The 17,109-nt window shown below is 45.3% G+C and overlaps 1 protein-coding gene and 1 long non-coding RNA gene across 2 annotated transcripts; one reads left to right on the top strand and one right to left on the bottom strand.

The window, feature by feature from the left end:
* Positions 1–1,093: 1,093 nt before the first annotated feature.
* SLC25A42 (solute carrier family 25 member 42) lies at positions 1,094–15,880 on the top strand. Its single transcript, XM_033082176.2, has 7 exons — positions 1,094–1,194; positions 3,950–4,061; positions 5,883–5,908; positions 7,635–7,801; positions 9,722–9,838; positions 12,152–12,303; positions 15,513–15,880. Exons 1-7 carry the CDS (start codon positions 1,117–1,119, stop codon positions 15,836–15,838), a joined length of 978 nt encoding a protein of 325 aa, XP_032938067.1. The 5' UTR covers positions 1,094–1,116; the 3' UTR covers positions 15,839–15,880.
* On the bottom strand, positions 13,439–15,594 carry LOC117008375. The gene is made up of 3 exons (XR_004420306.2): positions 15,109–15,594; positions 13,905–14,194; positions 13,439–13,455 (listed from the first exon to the last, which is right to left on the bottom strand). It is a non-coding gene; the product is annotated as an uncharacterized LOC117008375 (long non-coding RNA).
* Positions 15,881–17,109: the final 1,229 nt, after the last annotated feature.

Genomic DNA, 17,109 nt, shown 5'->3' on the forward strand with positions numbered 1-17,109 from the left:
GTTTAAAATCTGCCAGCCAGGCTGGGAAATGAGGGCTGGCATTAATTTGTGAGGGGAAAAAAACCAAATCAGCAAGTCTGAGAGGTGCTGACAAGCATAAAGCACCTGAGATTGTTCAAAAAAGGAGCAAAAAAGAGGCTGGAAATGTTATTTTTTTTCCCACATAAGCGAAATGTTGTGCCTGAGGTTTCGCAGGTGTCAGAGCAGGAGGGAGGGAAGAACTGGGAGAAAAAAGTGCCTGGATTCAGGAATTCTCATTTCCTAATAAAACAATCCTTGAAAAATCTGGCCTTCCAAAGTGCAGCAGCTTTGTGGCTTAGGAAAGTTGATTTTTGTCCTTGCCCATCTTTGAGCACCTCCCTGGGCCACCTCAGGCTTTTCAGTTCCAGGCTGAAAAACCTGCAGCAGAAATATCAGAAAGAGCTAAAAAAAAAAGCAAATTATTCCATTTAAATAGAATTATTTCTTCAGCCACACTCTGCAGCCAAGGTCAGGCTGACCTTTCCTCTCTTGGAGGGTGAGTCTGGGATATTCCAGAGCAGGAAAATCCTGTGCAAACCACCCTGGGTGAAAAGGGAATCCTGAATGGCACCAGCTGAAATCCCAGAACGGCCTCTGTGGCACGTGTGAGGCACTGGATCCCTCTGTTCCCAAAAATAACCTGCACTTGTTCATGGCCACCCTTGGGGACTCATTCCTGGCTCTATTTTTCCCCCCTTTCCCAAAAGGTTTTAAATTTCCACCTTCCCCCTGCAGTGTCTTGTTGTTCAGCAGTGCCAAAATCCTCGCTGGGAGAGGGCAGGATCTGCTCAATTTTCTGTAAATTTGGGATGTTTTGGTGTTTTATTGCAGCTGAGTTCTCTGTGGGGTGAGAAGGGTGGATGTGAATGGCACAGTTTTTATCTGGCACCGAAGCAGCACCCCTAAAAATCCATTTATACCTCCCAGGATCCTGGAAATTCCTTTTTTTCTGGGAACTGGGAGAGGCTTTTCCTACTGACTCCCCCTCCCCGTGCTTCATCACTGGAATATTCCCCACTTTTGACACTTTTCCTTTGTTTTTTGGGTTCCTTCCAGGAGCTGTAGCTCTCCTGCCCCCGTGGAAGTGTGACTGGTATGGGTAATGGTGTGAGAGAATGTCCAGTGGAATTCCAGAGGGATGTGGAGCCCATCACAGCCCAAATTCCAGCAGAGGTGAGAGCAGGAGCTGGGCTGGGAATTCTGCCCTGCTCAGGTGAGATCCCACCTGTGGAGATGTTGGAGGAGGCTCCAGGATGAGCAGAACAATGGGAAAAGCTGGGAAAATTGGGATTGTCCAACCTGGGAAAGCTCCAGGGTCACCCAATTGTGACTTTTCAGTGCCTGAGGGAGCCACAGGAAATGTGGGGACAGATTTTGGATAAGGGACAGGACACAGGGAATGGATTTAAACTGGGAAAAGGGAATTTGGGAGGGATTTTGGGGTGGAATTCCCAGAGCAGCTGGGGCTGCTCCATCCCTGGAATGTCCAAGGAAAGTGGGAGAAGGATCCAGAAAAACCTTGGAGCTGCTTCCCGATCCTAAAGTGACTCCAAGAGACCTGGAAAGGATTTGAGATAAGGATTGGGATTGCAGGACACAGGGAGTGGATTTGGGATGGGAATCTGGGTGGGATTTTGGGAAGGAATTCCTGCCTGGGAGGATTCAAGGCCAGGCTGGAGAAGGGAAATTCCAGAAAAACCTTGGAGCTGATTCCAGAGCCTAAAAGGGACTTTGGGATAAAGGATGGGAATTCCAGGGCACAGGAAAACTGGAAAAGGAGAATCTGGGAGGGATTTTGGGAAGGAATTCTTGGCTGGGCTGGAATTCCCAGAGCTCCTGGATCCCTGGAAGTGTCCAAGGCTGGAGAAGGGAAGCTCCAGAGAAACCTTGGAGAGCTGGAGAGGATTTGGGATGAGGGATGGAGGGACAGGACACAGGAATGGATTTGGGATGGGAATTCCAGGACACAGGGAATGGATTTGGGATGGGAATTCCAGGACACAGGGAATGGATTTGGGATGGGAATTCCAGGACACAGGAATGGATTTGGAATGGGAATTCCAGGACACAGGGAATGGTTTTAAACTGGAAAAGGGGAATCTGGATGGAATTTTGGGAAGGAATTCCTGTTTAGGACAGAATTCCCTGGAATGTCCCAGGCCTGGAGCAGCCTGGGATGGTGGAAGATCTCCCTGCCCATGGAATGGGATGAATTTTAACCCCTTCCAACCCAAACCAGGCTGGGATTTGAGCTGTGGGACTCCCAAAATCTGCAGGATTTGTGCAATCCATGGGATGTGTCCCTCTGAGAGGATCCAATTCCCATTCCCAAAAAATTCCCAACCCAGAGCTGCACCAGGCTCACCAATCCAGGATTTCCCTGCTCCTGGGCTGCTTAAAATCCCTGCAAAAAAAAAGGAGCTGGTGCCTCTTTAGCTGTGGTTTAGGCCAGGTCTGGGGCTGAAGTTCAGCTTTGCTGGGCTGCCCTCACCCCCAGGCTGAGCTTGGGAGGGGAATTGAGCTGATCCAGGGCTTTGGGGGAATAAACATTAACTCTGGGCTGGGGAAATGGCCTGGAAAGAAGGAAAATGTGAACTGCTCTCACCCACCAAGTGTCAAAAGTTCACACATCAAAGGCATCGAGCCTGGGCTTGTTCTCACTGCAGGGTTGGATTTTGTGGCTTTTTTTTTTGTTGTTGTTCTGTGTGAGGAAAAATGCTGATTTTATAAATCTGAGCTGTGGCAGGGAATGCTCAGAGCAAAATCCCTCTGATTGCACCCATGAGAGGGGGGAAAACTGCCTGGATTTATCCTCTGGATGTGGGAATAGAATTCCAGAAAGTTCCCTTCTTTCCCTGCCTAAATCCTGGGGAGGAAAAAAAAAAAAGAGAATAAAAAACCAGGGAGAAAACAGCACATGCAAGAGGAATTATTGGAATTTTGCCTCATGATCCAACCAGGAATTCACTGTGAAATATTTTGACCCAAATCCTGGCCCTGGGGCAAATGCTGCAGAAAAAAGTGAAATATTCTTTGTGGGATTGATTTGATTTTTTTTTAATTTTATTTTTTTCTTTGTGGGATTGATTTGATTTTTTTTCTTTGTGGGATTGATTTGATTTTTTTTTATTTTATTTTTTTCTTTGTGGGATTGATTTGATTTTTTTTTTAATTTTTTTTTTCTTTGTGGGATTGATTTGATTTTTTTTAATTTTATTTTTTTCTTTGTGGGATTGATTTGATTTTTTTTATTTTATTTTTTTTCTTTGTGGGATTGATTTGATTTTTTTTAAATTTTATTTTTTTCTTTGTGGGATTGATTTTAGGTTTCTTTTATTTTATTTTTTTCTTTGTGGGATTGATTTGATTTTTTTTAAAATTTTTTTTTCTTTGTGGGATTGATTTGATTTTATTTTAATTTTATTTTTTTTCTTTGTGGGATTGATTTGATTTTTTTTTAATTTTATTTTTTTCTTTGTGGGATTGATTTGATTTTTTTTAATTTTATTTTTTTGTTTGTGGGATTGATTTGATTTTTTTTTAATTTTATTTTTTTCTTTGTGGGATTGATTTGATTTTTTTAATTTTATTTTTTTCTTTGTGGGATTGATTTCAGGTTTTTTTAATTTTATTTTTTTCTTTGTGGGATTGATTTGATTTTTTTTAAATTTTATTTTTTTCTTTGTGGGATTGATTTTAATATTTTTTTAATTTTATTTTTTTCTTTGTGGGATTGATTTTAGATTTTTTTAATTTTATTTTTTTCTTTGTGGGATTGATTTTAATATTTTTTTAATTTTATTTTTTTCTTTGTGGGATTGATTTGATTTTTTTTTAATTTTATTTTTTTGTTTGTGGGATTGATTTGATTTTTAATTTTTTTTCCTATTATCCAATGGTTTTTTGTTTGTTTTTTTTTTAATTTCAGGATAACCAGGACAAGAAGAAAGTGCTGAACTCCCTGATGTCTGGAGCACTGGCTGGGGCTGTGGCTAAAACTGCAGTGGCTCCTCTGGACAGGACAAAAATCATGTTCCAAGGTGAGAACTGAGCTTTTCCCAATTTATTTTTGAACCTGGAATCCATCCAGCTCCTTTTATTAGAGATGTAGAACCTCTGGGAGGAGGAATTTGGGCTGTGGGAGTTCCCTGGATGCCCAAATTGTGTCAATTCTCCCCAAAATGTGAGACAAAATTCACTGGGGCTGCTCCATTTCTGCATTTGTGTCCCTGAATTGAGACAGAAAATGAAATTCCTCTGGCTGGAATGCAGAATTTCCCTGTGGTCAGCAGGATTTGGGGATTTTTGGGATCCTCAATTATCCCAAAGGGAACAGCACAGCTTTTAATTCTGTGAGCATTTAGGAAAGCCAAGAATTTCAAATCTGCTGACGTCCCAGATGAGCTGAATTGGGCTCAGTTTAATCCCTGGCTGACATTTCATTTAGAATTGATTTTTCCTCTCGTGATTTTTCATTCTGGGCACAGCAGGGAGCTCTGGAATTGCTGGGATGTGGATCAGGGAGGTTGGGATTGTCCCAGCACCTGAATTTTTGGGGTTTTCCCACCAAAAACACACACCCAGGTTTAGTGGTTTTATTAAAAAAAATAAATAAATTTTTAAAAATCAAAATAAAAGCATTGAATGGCACAGAGAAAAAAAAAATCAAAATTAAAGCATTGAATTGCACAGAGTAAAAAAAAATAAAAGTATTGAATTGCACAGAGTGAAAATAAAATCAAAATAAAAGCATTGAATTGCACAGAGTGAAAAAAATCAAAATAAAAGCATTGAATTGCACAGAGTGAAAAAAATCAAAATTAAAGCATTGAATTGCACAGAGTAAAAAAAAAATCAAAATTAAAGCATTGAATTGCACAGAGTAAAAAAATATCAAAATGAAAGCATTGAATTGCACAGAGTGAAAAAAAATAAAAGTATTGAATTGCACAGAGCAAAATAAAAGCATTGAATTGCACAGTGAAAAAAATCAAAATAAAAGCATTGAATTGCACAGAGTGAAAAAAATCAAAATAAAACATTGAATTGCACAGAGTGAAAAAAAATAAAAGTATTGAATTGCACAGAGTAAAAAAAAATCAAACTAAAAACATTTAATTGCACAGTAAAAAAAAATCAAAATAAAAGCATTGAATTGCACAGAGTAAAAAAAATAAAAGTATTGAATTGCACAGAGCAAAATAAAAGCATTGAATTGCACAGTGAAAAAAATCAAAATAAAAGCATTGAATTGCACAGAGTGAAAAAAAATAAAAGTATTGAATTGCACAGAGTAAAAAAAAATCAAACTAAAAACATTTAATTGCACAGTAAAAAAAAATCAAAATAAAAGCATTGAATTGCACAGAGTAAAAAAAAATAAAAGTATTGAATTGCACAGAGTGAAAAAAATCAAAATAAAAACATTGAATTGCACAGAGTGAAAAAAATCAAAAGCATTGAATTGCAGAGTAAAAAAAAATCAAAATAAAAACTTTGAATTGCACAGAGTAAAAAAATTAAAAATAAAAACATTGAATTGCATAGTAAAAAAAAATCAAAATAAAAACATTGAATTGCACAGTTAAAAAAATCAAAATAAAAGCATTGAATTGCAGAGAGTAAAAAAAATCAAAATAAAAGCATTGAATTGCACAGAGTAAAAAAAAATCAAAATAAAAACATTGAATTGCACAGAGTAAAAAAACATAAAAGTATTGAATTGCACAGAGTAAAAAAAAAAATCAAAATAAAATTTTTAATTTTAGCCAAAACACCTGTTTATTTATCCCTTCTTTAGGGATTCAAATATTGATTTTTATGTCTTGCAAGCCCTAATCTTCTTTTTTTTTCTTTTTTAGTGTCTTCAAAAAGATTTTCTGCCAAGGTGAGGTGATGTCTGCTGTTATCCTGAAGTGTTTGATTCATCTTTTTGTTTCTTTATTTCGCTTTTTTTGGGGCATTTATCAGCAGCATTCCATGAAAATATAGAGGGAAGGACAGGGAATGGTGGTGATGTGACAATAAATGTGACATCACTCAGGGCTGTGGTTTGGGACCTTTTTTGTGGTTTTTGGGACGTTTTTAACTGATTTTTGAGACCTTTTTTGGTGGTTTTGGGACCTTTCCTGGTGATTTTGGAACCTTTCCTGGTGGTTTTGGGACCTTTTTTGTGATTTTTTTGATGATTCCTTGTGATTTTGGGACCATTTCCAGTGCTTGTTTCCTTCCCTCAACCACACAGGAGTATTTTCCAGAATTTATAATGAATTAAATTTGGGATCTGAGTGCTTTTTGTGCATTCCAGCTTTTCCTTATCTATAATAATGAATATATATATAATAGATCAATACATGCATTAAAATCAATGATAACAATGATGATAATGCTCTTTGAGTGCTTTTTGTGCATTCCAGCTTTTCCTTATCTATAATAATGAATATATATGTAATAGATCAATACATTCATTAAAATTAATTGTGATAATTATGATAATGATGATGTTAATAATAATTTTAAAATATTGATGATTTATTCCCTACAGGAAGCATACAGGCTGATCTATCACACCTACCTCAAGGAGGGCTTCTGGAGCCTGTGGAGGGGGAATTCAGCCACCATGGTGCTAATAATAATAATAATAATAATAATAATTTTAAAAATAATGATGATTTATTATACAGGCTGATCTATCACACCTACCTCAAGGAGGGTTTCTGGAGCCTGTGGAGGGAGGGAATTTGGCCACCATGGTGCTAATAATAATAATAATAATAATAATAAAAATAATAATAATAATAACTTTAAAAATAATGATGATTTATTTTACAGGCTGATCTATCACACCTACCTCAAGGAGGGCTTCTGGAGCCTGTGGAGGGGGAACTGGGCCACCATGGTGCTAATAATAATAATAATAATAATTTTTAAAATAATGATTATTTATTCCTGCAGGAAGCATACAGGCTGATCTACCACACCTACCTCAAGGAGGGTTTCTGGAGCCTGTGGAGGGGGGGAATTCAGCCACCATGGTGCTAATAAAAATGATAATAATTTTAAAATAATGATTATTTATCCCTGCAGGAAGCATACAGGCTGATCTATCCCACCTACCTCAAGGAGGGCTTCTGGAGCCTGTGGAGGGGGAATTCAGCCACCATGGTGCTAATAACAATAATAATAATAATAATTTTTAAAATAATGATGATTTATTATACAGGCTGATCTATCACACCTACCTCAAGGAGGGCTTCTGGAGCTTGTGGCGGGGGAACTGGGCCACCATGGTGCTAATAAAGATAATAAAAATTTAAAAAATAATGATGATTTAATCCCTACAGGAAGCATACAGGCTGATCTATCGCACCTACCTCAAGGAGGGTTTCTGGAGCCTGTGGAGGGGGAATTCAGCCACCATGGTGTTAATAATAATAATAATAATAATTTAAAAAATAATGATTATTTATTCCTGCAGGAAGCATACAGGCTGATCTACCACACCTACCTCAAGGAGGGCTTCTGGAGCCTGTGGAGGGGGAACTGGGCCACCATGGTGCTTATAAAAATAATAATAATAATAATTTTAAAATAATGATTATTTATCCCTGCAGGAAGCATACAGGCTGATCTACCACACCTACCTCAAGGAGGGTTTCTGGAGCCTGTGGAGGGGGAACTCAGCCACCATGGTGCGGGTGATCCCCTACGCCGCCATCCAGTTCTGTGCCCACGAGGAGTACAAGCAGCTCCTGGGCAGCTACTACGGCTTCCAGGGAAAGTAAGGGCAGCAGGGCTGGGGCTGGGATCCTGCAGGGGCTACAGGAGGGAACTGAGAGGGGAGAGCTGTGAGATGGAGCTGTGAGGGGAGAGCTCCAGGGGCAGCAGGGCTGGGGCCTGGGGTCCTGCAGGGGCTACAGGAGGGAAATGTGAGGGGGGAGCTCCAGGAGGGAAATGTGAGGGGAAGGGGAAAGCTGTGAGGGGAGAGCTGTGAGGGCGCCAGGGCTGGGGCCTGTGGGGCTGGGATCCTGCAGGGGGCTCCTGGAGGGAAATGTGAGGGGAGAGCTCCAAGATGGAAGCTGTGAGGGGAAGCTCCAGGGATGGCAGGGCTGGGGCCTGCTGGGCCGGGCTCCTGCAGAGAGCTCCTGGAGGGAAATGTGAGGGGAGAGCTGTGAGGGGAGAGCTACAGGATGGAAGCTGTGAGGGGAGAGCTCCAGGGGCAGCAGGGCTGGGGCCTGTAGGGCTGGGCTCCTGCAGGGAGCTCCAGGAGGGAACTGAGAGGGGAGAGCTCCAGGAGGGAAATTTGAGGGACACTCCAAGATGGAACTGTGAGGGGGAAGTTCCAAGATGGAAGCTGTGAGGGGAGAGCTTCAAGATGGAAGCTCCAAGATGGGAGCTGTGATGGGAGAGCTCTGGGATGGGAGCTGTGAGGGGGAAGTTGTGAGGGGAGTGCTCCAGGAGGGAACTCAGAGGGGAGAGCTCCAGGAGGGAAATATGAGGGGAGAGCTGTGAGGGGAGAGCTCCAAGATGGAAGCTCTGAGGGGAAGTTTGAGATGAAAGCTGTGAGGGGAGAGCTCCAGGGGCAGCAGGGCTGGGGCCTGTGGGGCTGGGATCCTGCAGGGGGCTACAGGAGGGAAATGAGAGGGGAGAGCTGTGAGGGGAGAGCTCCAGGATGGAAGCTGTGAGGGGAAGGGGGAAGCTGTGAGGGAAAACTCCAAGATGGAAGCTGTGAGGGGAGAGCTCCAGGAGGGAACTGTGAGGGGAGAGCTCCAAGGGGAGAGCTCCAGAAGGGAGCTGTGAGGGGAGAGCTCTGAGATGGAAGCTCTGAGGGGAAGGGCGAAGCTGTGAGGGGAAGCTCTGGGAAGGAAGCTCCAAGATGGAAGCTGTGAGGGGGAAGCTCCAGAAGGGAACTGTGAGGGGAGAGCTCTGAGATGGAAACTGTGAGGGGAGAGCTCTGAGATGGAAGCTCTGAGGGGAAGCTCGAGGATGGAACTGTGAGGGGAAGGGGGAAGCTGTGAGGGGAGAGCTCCAGCATGGAAAATGTGAGGGGAGCTCCAGGATGGAACTGTGAGGGGAGAGCTCTGAGATGGAAGCTGCGAGGGGAAGCTCTAGGGAGGAAGCTCCAGGATGGAAGCTCTGAGGGGAGAGCTCGAGGATGGAACTGTGAGGGGAGAGCTGCAAGATGGGAGGTGTAAGGGAGAGCTCCAATATGAAAGTTCTGAGGAGGAAGCTCTGAGATGGAAGCTGTGAGGGAAAACTCCAAGATGGAAGCTGTGAGGGGAGAGCTCTGAGATGGAAGCTCTGAGGGGAAGTTTGAGATGGAAGCTGTGCAGGGAGAGCTGCCCAGATGGGAGCTGCGAGGGGAGAGCTCTAGGAGGGAACTGTGAGGGGAAGCTCTGAGGCAGAGGAAACCATGAGGAGGGCAGGCAAGCAAGGAGGATGAATCTTGATGATTTGAGGCTTTTAACTGGACAAAATTTGTATAAAAACGTGAGATCTCCTGACCATGCTTCCATCTTGGAGCCATCCAGACAGTGGCATTGCCACTACCAGGCCACGAATAAATAAATAAATAAACACATAAATATCAGTTTAATTCCTCTGAACTCCCTCCCATCTCCTCCAGCCATCAGTGGGAGGGCTGGGATTTCCACTCCAGGTGGGATTGGTGCCATTTTGCTCTCTCCTCCCCTCCCTGCAGGGCACTGACGCCGTTCCCTCGCTTCATCGCCGGCTCCCTGGCTGGCACCACGGCTGCCATGGTCACCTACCCGCTGGACATGGTGCGTGCCCGCATGGCTGTCACGCCCAAGGAGATGTAAGTGCCTCATGAACAGCTTTTGGGGGGTTTTATTTGTTTTTATTGTTGGTTTGGGGGTTGTTTCTTACGTGGAGCCTTTGGTGGGATAAAGCTGTGAGCAGCGGTTTGGGTGTGGGTGGAGATGGATGCTGGGAGAGTTCAGGGGGTTATTCTGTGTCTGAGAGGAGAGAAAACATCTTTGGATCTCCAAAGGGATGCCTTGAGTTGGAAATTCAGGATTTGGGCTTGGGATGTGGAACTGGATGAGCTTTCCCTACCCATCCCACCATTCAATACATTTCACTGTGGCAGAGAGAACAAAAATCCTTTTTTAAAGGAAGAAAACCTTCACTGTTTATATTAGAGGTCAGTTCAGGGTTTTATTCCCTGTCTGTGAGGAAGGAAAACAACTTTGGATCATCAAAGTGATGCCTTGAGTTGGAAATTGAGGATTGTGGAACTGGATGAGCTTTCCCAGCCCAAACCATCCCACAATTCCATACATTTCCCTGTGGCAGAGAGAAAAAAATTCCTTTTTTAAAGGAAGAAAACCTTTGCTGTTTATGTTAGAGGTCAGATGCCTTGAGTTAGAAACTCAGGATTGGGGCTTGGGATGTGGAACTGGATGAGCCTTCCCAAACCATCCCAGCATTTAATACATTTCCCTGTGGCAAAAAGAGAAAAATCTCCTTTTTTAAAGGAACAAAACCTTCACTGTTTATTATAGAGGTCAGTTCAGGGTTTATTCTGTGTCTGTGAGGAAGGAAAACGCCTTTGGATCACCAAAGTGATGCTTTGAGTTGGAAAATGAGGAATAGGGCTTGGGATGTGGAACTGGATGAGCTTTCCCAAACCATCCCAGCATTCCATACATTTCCCTGTGGCAAAGAGAGAAAAAACCCATTTTTTTAAAAGAAAAAAACCTTCACTGTTTATTGTAGAGGTCAGTTCAGGGTTTTATTCCCTGTCTGTGAGGAGAGAAAACATCTTTGGATCATCAAAGTGATGCCTTGAGTTGGAAATTCAGGATTTGGGCTTGGGATGTGGAGCTGGACGAGCTTTCCCAAACCATCCCAGCATTCCATACATTTCCCTGTGGCAGAGAGAGAAAAAAACCTCATTTTTAAAAAGGAACAAAACCTTCACTGTTTATTACAGAGGTCAGTTCAGGGTTTATTCCCTGTGTGTGAGGAAGGAAAACACCTTTGGATCACCAAAGTGATGCCTTGAGTTGGAAACTCAGGATTTGGGCTTGGGATGTGGAACTGGATGAGCTTTCCCAAACCATCCCACCATTTAATAAATTTCACTGTGGCAGAGAGGAAAAAAACACCTTTTTAAAAGGAAAAGAACCTTCACTGTTTATTATAGAGTCAGTTCAGGGGTTTATTCCCTGTCTGAGAGGAAGGAAAACAACTTTGGATCACCAAAGTGATGCCTTGAGTTGGAAACTCAGGATTGTGGAACTGGATGAGCTTTCCCAGCCCAAACCATCCCACCATTCAAAAAGGTGGCAAAAAGGGAAAAATCTCCTTTTTTAAAGGAAGAAAACCTTCACTGTTTATATTAGAGGTCAGTTGGGTAAGATGCCTTGAGTTAGAAACTCAGGAATGGGGCTTGGGATGTGGAACTGGATGAGCCTTCCCAAACCATCCCAGCATTCAATACATTTCCCTGTGGCAGAGAGGAAAAAAAAAAACCTTTTTAAAAGGAAAAGAACCTTCACTGTTTATTATAGAGGTCAGTTCAGGGTTTTATTCCCTGTCTGATGAAGGAAAACATCTTTGGATCACCAAAGTGATGCCTTGAGTTGGAAATTGAGGATTGTGGAACTGGATGAGCTTTCCCAGCCCAAACCATCCCAGTATTCCATACATTTCCGTGTGGCAGAGAGAAAAAATTTCCTTTTTTAAAGGAAGAAAACCTTTGCTGTTTATATTAGAGTCAGTTTAGGGTTTATTCCCTGTGTGTGAGGAAGGAAAACACCTTTGGATCTCCAAAGTGATGACTTGAGTTGGAAACTCAGGATTGTGGAACTGGATGAGTTTCCCAAACCATCTCACCGTCCAATACATTTCCCTGTGTCAAAAAGGGAAAAATCCCCTTTTTTAAAAGGAAAAAACCTTTGCTGTTTATCAAGGTGCTTTTACTCCTTTAAAAAACCCCCCAAAATTCAAAACAATTACTCAAGGAAGCCCCAAAACCCATCTGGAACCCCTTCTGAGCTGCCTGACGAGCTCAGAACCGAATTAATTACCAATTAACCCCTCGTTAATCAACACCCCAGCCTCTGACCAGCGCAGGTCTGCCCTCCCCGTGTCCCCACGCCAGGTACAGCAGCATTGTGCACGTTTTCATCCGGATATCCCGAGAGGAGGGGCTGAAAACCTTGTACAGGGGCTTCACCCCCACCATCCTGGGCGTCATCCCCTACGCTGGCCTCAGCTTCTTCACCTATGAGACGCTGAAGAAAGTGCATGCAGGTAAATCTGGGGGAGTTCTGGGGGTTTGGGGAAATTTTGGGGGTTCTGGGGGCTCTGAGGAAAGGGTCACAAGGAGGAAAAATGAGGTTTGTGGAGGATAAAAGGTGGAGAGGGGTTTGGTTGTGGCTGAGTTGGGAGTAAAATTTTGGGTGTTGTGGCTGTGATGTGTCAGTGAGTGTGAGATCACTCGGGGTTTGTTTTGTAGGGATTGTTGGGACCTTTTCTTGTGGTTTGGGGATCTCTTCTTGTGATTTTGGGGAGCATTTCTAATGATTTTGGGGAGCATTTCTAATGATTTTGCTTGGCAGTGCTACCTGAAGAACAAAACTTGAGCAGTGAAGCCATGGGAGAGCAACCTGGGGAGCAAAACTGGGGGAGCAAAATCCTGAAAGCTCAACTTGGGGAACAAAAGCTCAGGAGCAAAACCTGGGGAATAAAACCTGAGCAGTGAAGCCATGGGAGAGCAAGCTGGGGAGCAAAATCTTGAAAGCTCAACTTGGGGAACAAAAGCTCAGGAGCAAAACCTGGGGAATAAAACCTCAGGAGGCCTGGGGAGAGGAAAACTTGGGGAGCAAAATCTGGGAACAAAACATCATGAGGGCAACCTGGGTAGAGCAAAATTTGGGGAACAAAACCTTGGGAGAGCTACCTGAGGAACAGAACCTTAGGGGGTGCAAGCTGGGGAAAACAAAATGTGGGGAACAAAATGTTGGGAATAAAACTTGAGGAGCAAACCCTGGGGAACAAAACCTCATGAGAGCAACCTGAGGAAAACAAAACTTGGGAGCTCAACCTGGGGAACAAAACCTTGGGGAGCAAAACCTGGGGAGCAAAAACTTGGGGAGCAAAACCTCAGGAATGCAACCTGGGGGAAACAACCTTGGGAACAAAACCTTGGAGAACAAACCCTGGGGAACAAAACCTCATGAGAGCAACCTGAGGAAAACAAAACTTGGGGGCTCAACCTGGGAAGCAAAACCTGGGAAGCAAAAACTTGGGGAGCAAAACCTCAGGAATGCAACCTGGGGAAAACAACCTTGGGAAGAAAACCTTGGTGAACAAAATCTTAGGAACAAAACCTGTGGAACAAAACCTTGGAGAACAAACCCTGGGGAACAAAACCTGGGGGGAGCTCAACCTGGTGAACAAAACCTCAGGAAACAAAACCTCGGGGAACAAACCCTGTGGAACAAAGACTTGGGGAACCAAACCTCGGGACTGCAACGTGAGGAAAACAAAACCTTGGGAGCAAAACCTTGGGGAACAAAACCTCAGGGACAGAACCTTGGAAGAGCAACCTGAGGAACAAAACCTGGGGAGGAAAACCTTGGGAGTGCAACCTAGGAAACAAAATCTTAGGGGTGCAACCTATGGAAAACAAAACCTGGGGAGAGCAACCTGGGGAACAAAACCTTGGGGAGCAAAACCTTGGGGAACAAAAACTTGGGAGAACAACCTGGGGAACAAAACCTTGGTGAACAAAATCTTGGGGAACAAAGCCTTGTGAGAGCAACCTGGGAAACAAAGTCTTGGGAGAGCAACCTGTGGAAAACGAAACCTTGGGGAGTGCAACCTGGGAAGCAAAACCTTGGGAGAACAACCTTGGTGAGCAAAATCTTGGGGAACACAACCTGGGGAACAAAACCTCAGGAGACAAAATCTTGGTGAACAAAACCTTGGGAGAACAACCTGGGAAACAAAACCTTGGGGAACAACATCTTGGGAAACAAAACCTTGGGAGAGGAACCTGGGAAACCAAACCTAGGGAGCAAAACCTCAGGAAACAAAACCTCAGGAGAACAGCCTGGGGAACAAAACCTTGGTGAACAAAACCTTGGTGAACAAAATCTTGGGGAACAAACCCTGGGGAACAAAACCTTGGGAGAGGAACCTGGGGAACAAAACCTCAGGGAACGAACCCTGTGGAGCAAAACCTGGGGAACTCAGCCTGGGGAACAAAACCTTGGGGAGCAAAACCTGGGAAACAAAACCTAGGGAGCAAAACCTCAGAGAACAAAACCTTGGGAGCTCAACCTGGGGAACAAAACCTTGGTGAACAAAATCCTGGGGAACAAAACCTAGGGAACAAAACCTCAGGAAACAAAACCTTGGTGAACAAAATCTTAGGAAACAAACCGTGTGGAACAAAACCTTGGGAGAACAACCTGGGAAACAAAACCTCGCGAGCAACCACCCCAGTAACAAACCCTCCACCCTCTCCCCATTAATTCAACATAAACTCCAGGAGTTTCCCCCCTGTGTCCCCCCAGAGCACAGCGGGAAGGCGCAGCCCTCGATCCCCGAGCGCTGCTGTTCGGGGCGTGCGCCGGCCTCATCGGCCAGTCGGCCTCGTACCCGCTCAGGGCTTGGGTTTGTGGCAGCTTTTTGTGTGATTGGGAGAGCATTTTTAATGATTTTGCTTGGGACTGCAACCTTGGGAACAAAACTGGGGGAAGAAAACCTTGGGAGTGCAACCTGAGGAAAACAAAATCTTGGGAGCAAAACCTTCAGGAACAAAACCTCAGGGACAGAACCTTGGAAGAGCAACCTGAGGAACAAAACCTGGGGAGCAAAATCTTGGGATCAAAACCTTGGGAGAGGAACCTGGGAAACAAAACCTGGGGAACAAAATCTTGGGGAACAAAATCTTGGGGAGCAAAACCTTGGGAGAGGAACCTGGGAAACAAAACCTGGGGAACTCAACCTGGAGAACAAAATCTTGGGGAGCAAAACCTTGGGAGTGCAACCTGGAGAACAAAATCTTGGGATCAAAACCTTGGGAGAGCAACCTGTAGAAAACAAAACCTGGGAAACAAAACCTGGGGAGCAAAACCTCAGGGACAAAACCTTGGTAGCTCAACCTGGGGAACAAAACCATGGGGAGCAAAACCTTGGGAACAAAACCATGGGGAGCAAAACCTTGGGAACAAAACCTTGGGAAACAAAACCTGAGGAACAAAACATTGGTGAACAAAACCTTGGGAGAGGAACCTGGGAAATAAAACCTAGGGAACAAAACCTTGGTGAACAAAACCTTGGTGAACAAAACCTGGGGAACAAAACCTGGGGAACGAAACCTCAGGAAACAAAATCTTAGGGAACAAACGCTGTGGAACAAAACCTCGCGAGCACCACCTGACTAACAAACCCTGCACCTTAATTCAGCTTTCCCCATTAATTGAGTGTTAATTGCAAGTTCTACCCCCCAGAGCACAGCGGGAAGGCGCAGCCCTCGCCCCCCGAGCGCCTGCTGTTCGGGGCGTGCGCCGGCCTCATCGGCCAATCGGCCTCGTACCCGCTGGACGTGGTGCGGCGCCGCATGCAGACGGCCGGAGTGCTGGGCCACACCTACAGCTCCATCCTGCTCACCATGCAGGACATCGTCAGGGAGGAGGGACTCATCAGGGGGCTCTACAAAGGGCTCAGCATGAACTGGGTCAAGGGCCCCATCGCCGTGGGCATCAGCTTCACCACCTTCGACCTGACGCAGATCCTGCTCCGCAAGCTGCAGCACAGCCCCGGCCTGGACAGGTAGTGGCTGTGTGTGCCAGGAGAATTCCTTCTTCCCTGCTCTCCCACGTCCTCCTGCAGCTGGGAACTCACCCATTTTGGGGGTTTTTTCTTCTCCTGTTGTTGTCAGATTTTTTTTTCCCCCCTTTATAATTTGGACGCGTAAGCGAAAAGAATTTCGCGGTCGTGCAGAGCTGAGTGCTCCAGAGCAGCTGTGATGGACTCTGCCCCCAGGAGTGGAGCCTCCCCACCCCCCTGTGCTGCTCCTGGCTCCTCACCTGGCTCAGCTGGGCAGATGGAAGTGCTGCATGATGGAACTGAGGGCTCAGAGCTCGTGGGAAGGAGCCTGGCGCCTGGGAAGGGGCAGTGCTGGAGCTCCCTGCGGCCAAGTGCAATATCCCAGGGCAGGGAGGGGATCCCTGATCCCTGGGGGGATTCCTGCAGGGAATTCCTGATCTCTGGAGGGATTCCTGATCCCTGGGGGGATTCCTGATCCCTGGGGGGATTCCTGCAGGGAATTCCTGATTCCTGGAGGGATTCCTGATCCCTGGGGGGATTCCTGATCCCTGGGGGGATTCCTGCAGGGAATTCCTGATTCCTGGGGGGATTCCTGATCCCTGGGGGGATTCCTGCAGGGGATTCCTGATCCCTGGAGAGATTCCTGATCCCTGGAGAGATTCCTGATCCCTGGGGGGATCCCTGCAGGGGATTCCTGATCCCTGGAGAGATTCCTGATCCCTGGGGGGATTCCTGCAGGGGATTCCTGATCCCTGGAGAGATTCCTGATCCCTGGGGGGATTCCTGCAGGGAATCTGATTCCTGGAGGGATTCCTGATCCCTGGGGGGATTCCTGATTCCTGGGGGGAATCCCTGATCCCTGGGGGAATTCCTGATCCCTGGGGGAATTCCTGATCCCTGGGGGGATTTTCAGGTTCCTAGAGGCAATTCCAGATCCCTGGAGGAAATCCCAGATCCCTGGGGAGAATTCCTCATCCCTGCAGGGATTCCCAGCTCCCTGGATGGATTCCCAGGTCCTTGGAGGAAATCCCAGATCCCTGGAGGGAATTCCTCATCCCTGCAGGGATTCCCAGATCCCTGGATGGAATCTCAGATCCCTGGGGGGAATTCTCAGATCCCTTGGGGAATTCCTGATCCCTTGGGGGATTCCCAGATCCCTGGATGAATTCCCAGCTCCCTGCAGGGATTCCCAGATCCCTGGATGGATTCCCACCTCCCTGCAGGGATCCCCAGCTCCCTGGATGAATTCCCACCTCCCTGGATGGAATCCCAGCTCCC

The sequence above is a fragment of the Catharus ustulatus genome, chromosome 29, assembly GCF_009819885.2.
Source record: "Catharus ustulatus isolate bCatUst1 chromosome 29, bCatUst1.pri.v2, whole genome shotgun sequence".
Taxonomy (NCBI): Eukaryota; Metazoa; Chordata; class Aves; order Passeriformes; family Turdidae; genus Catharus; species Catharus ustulatus.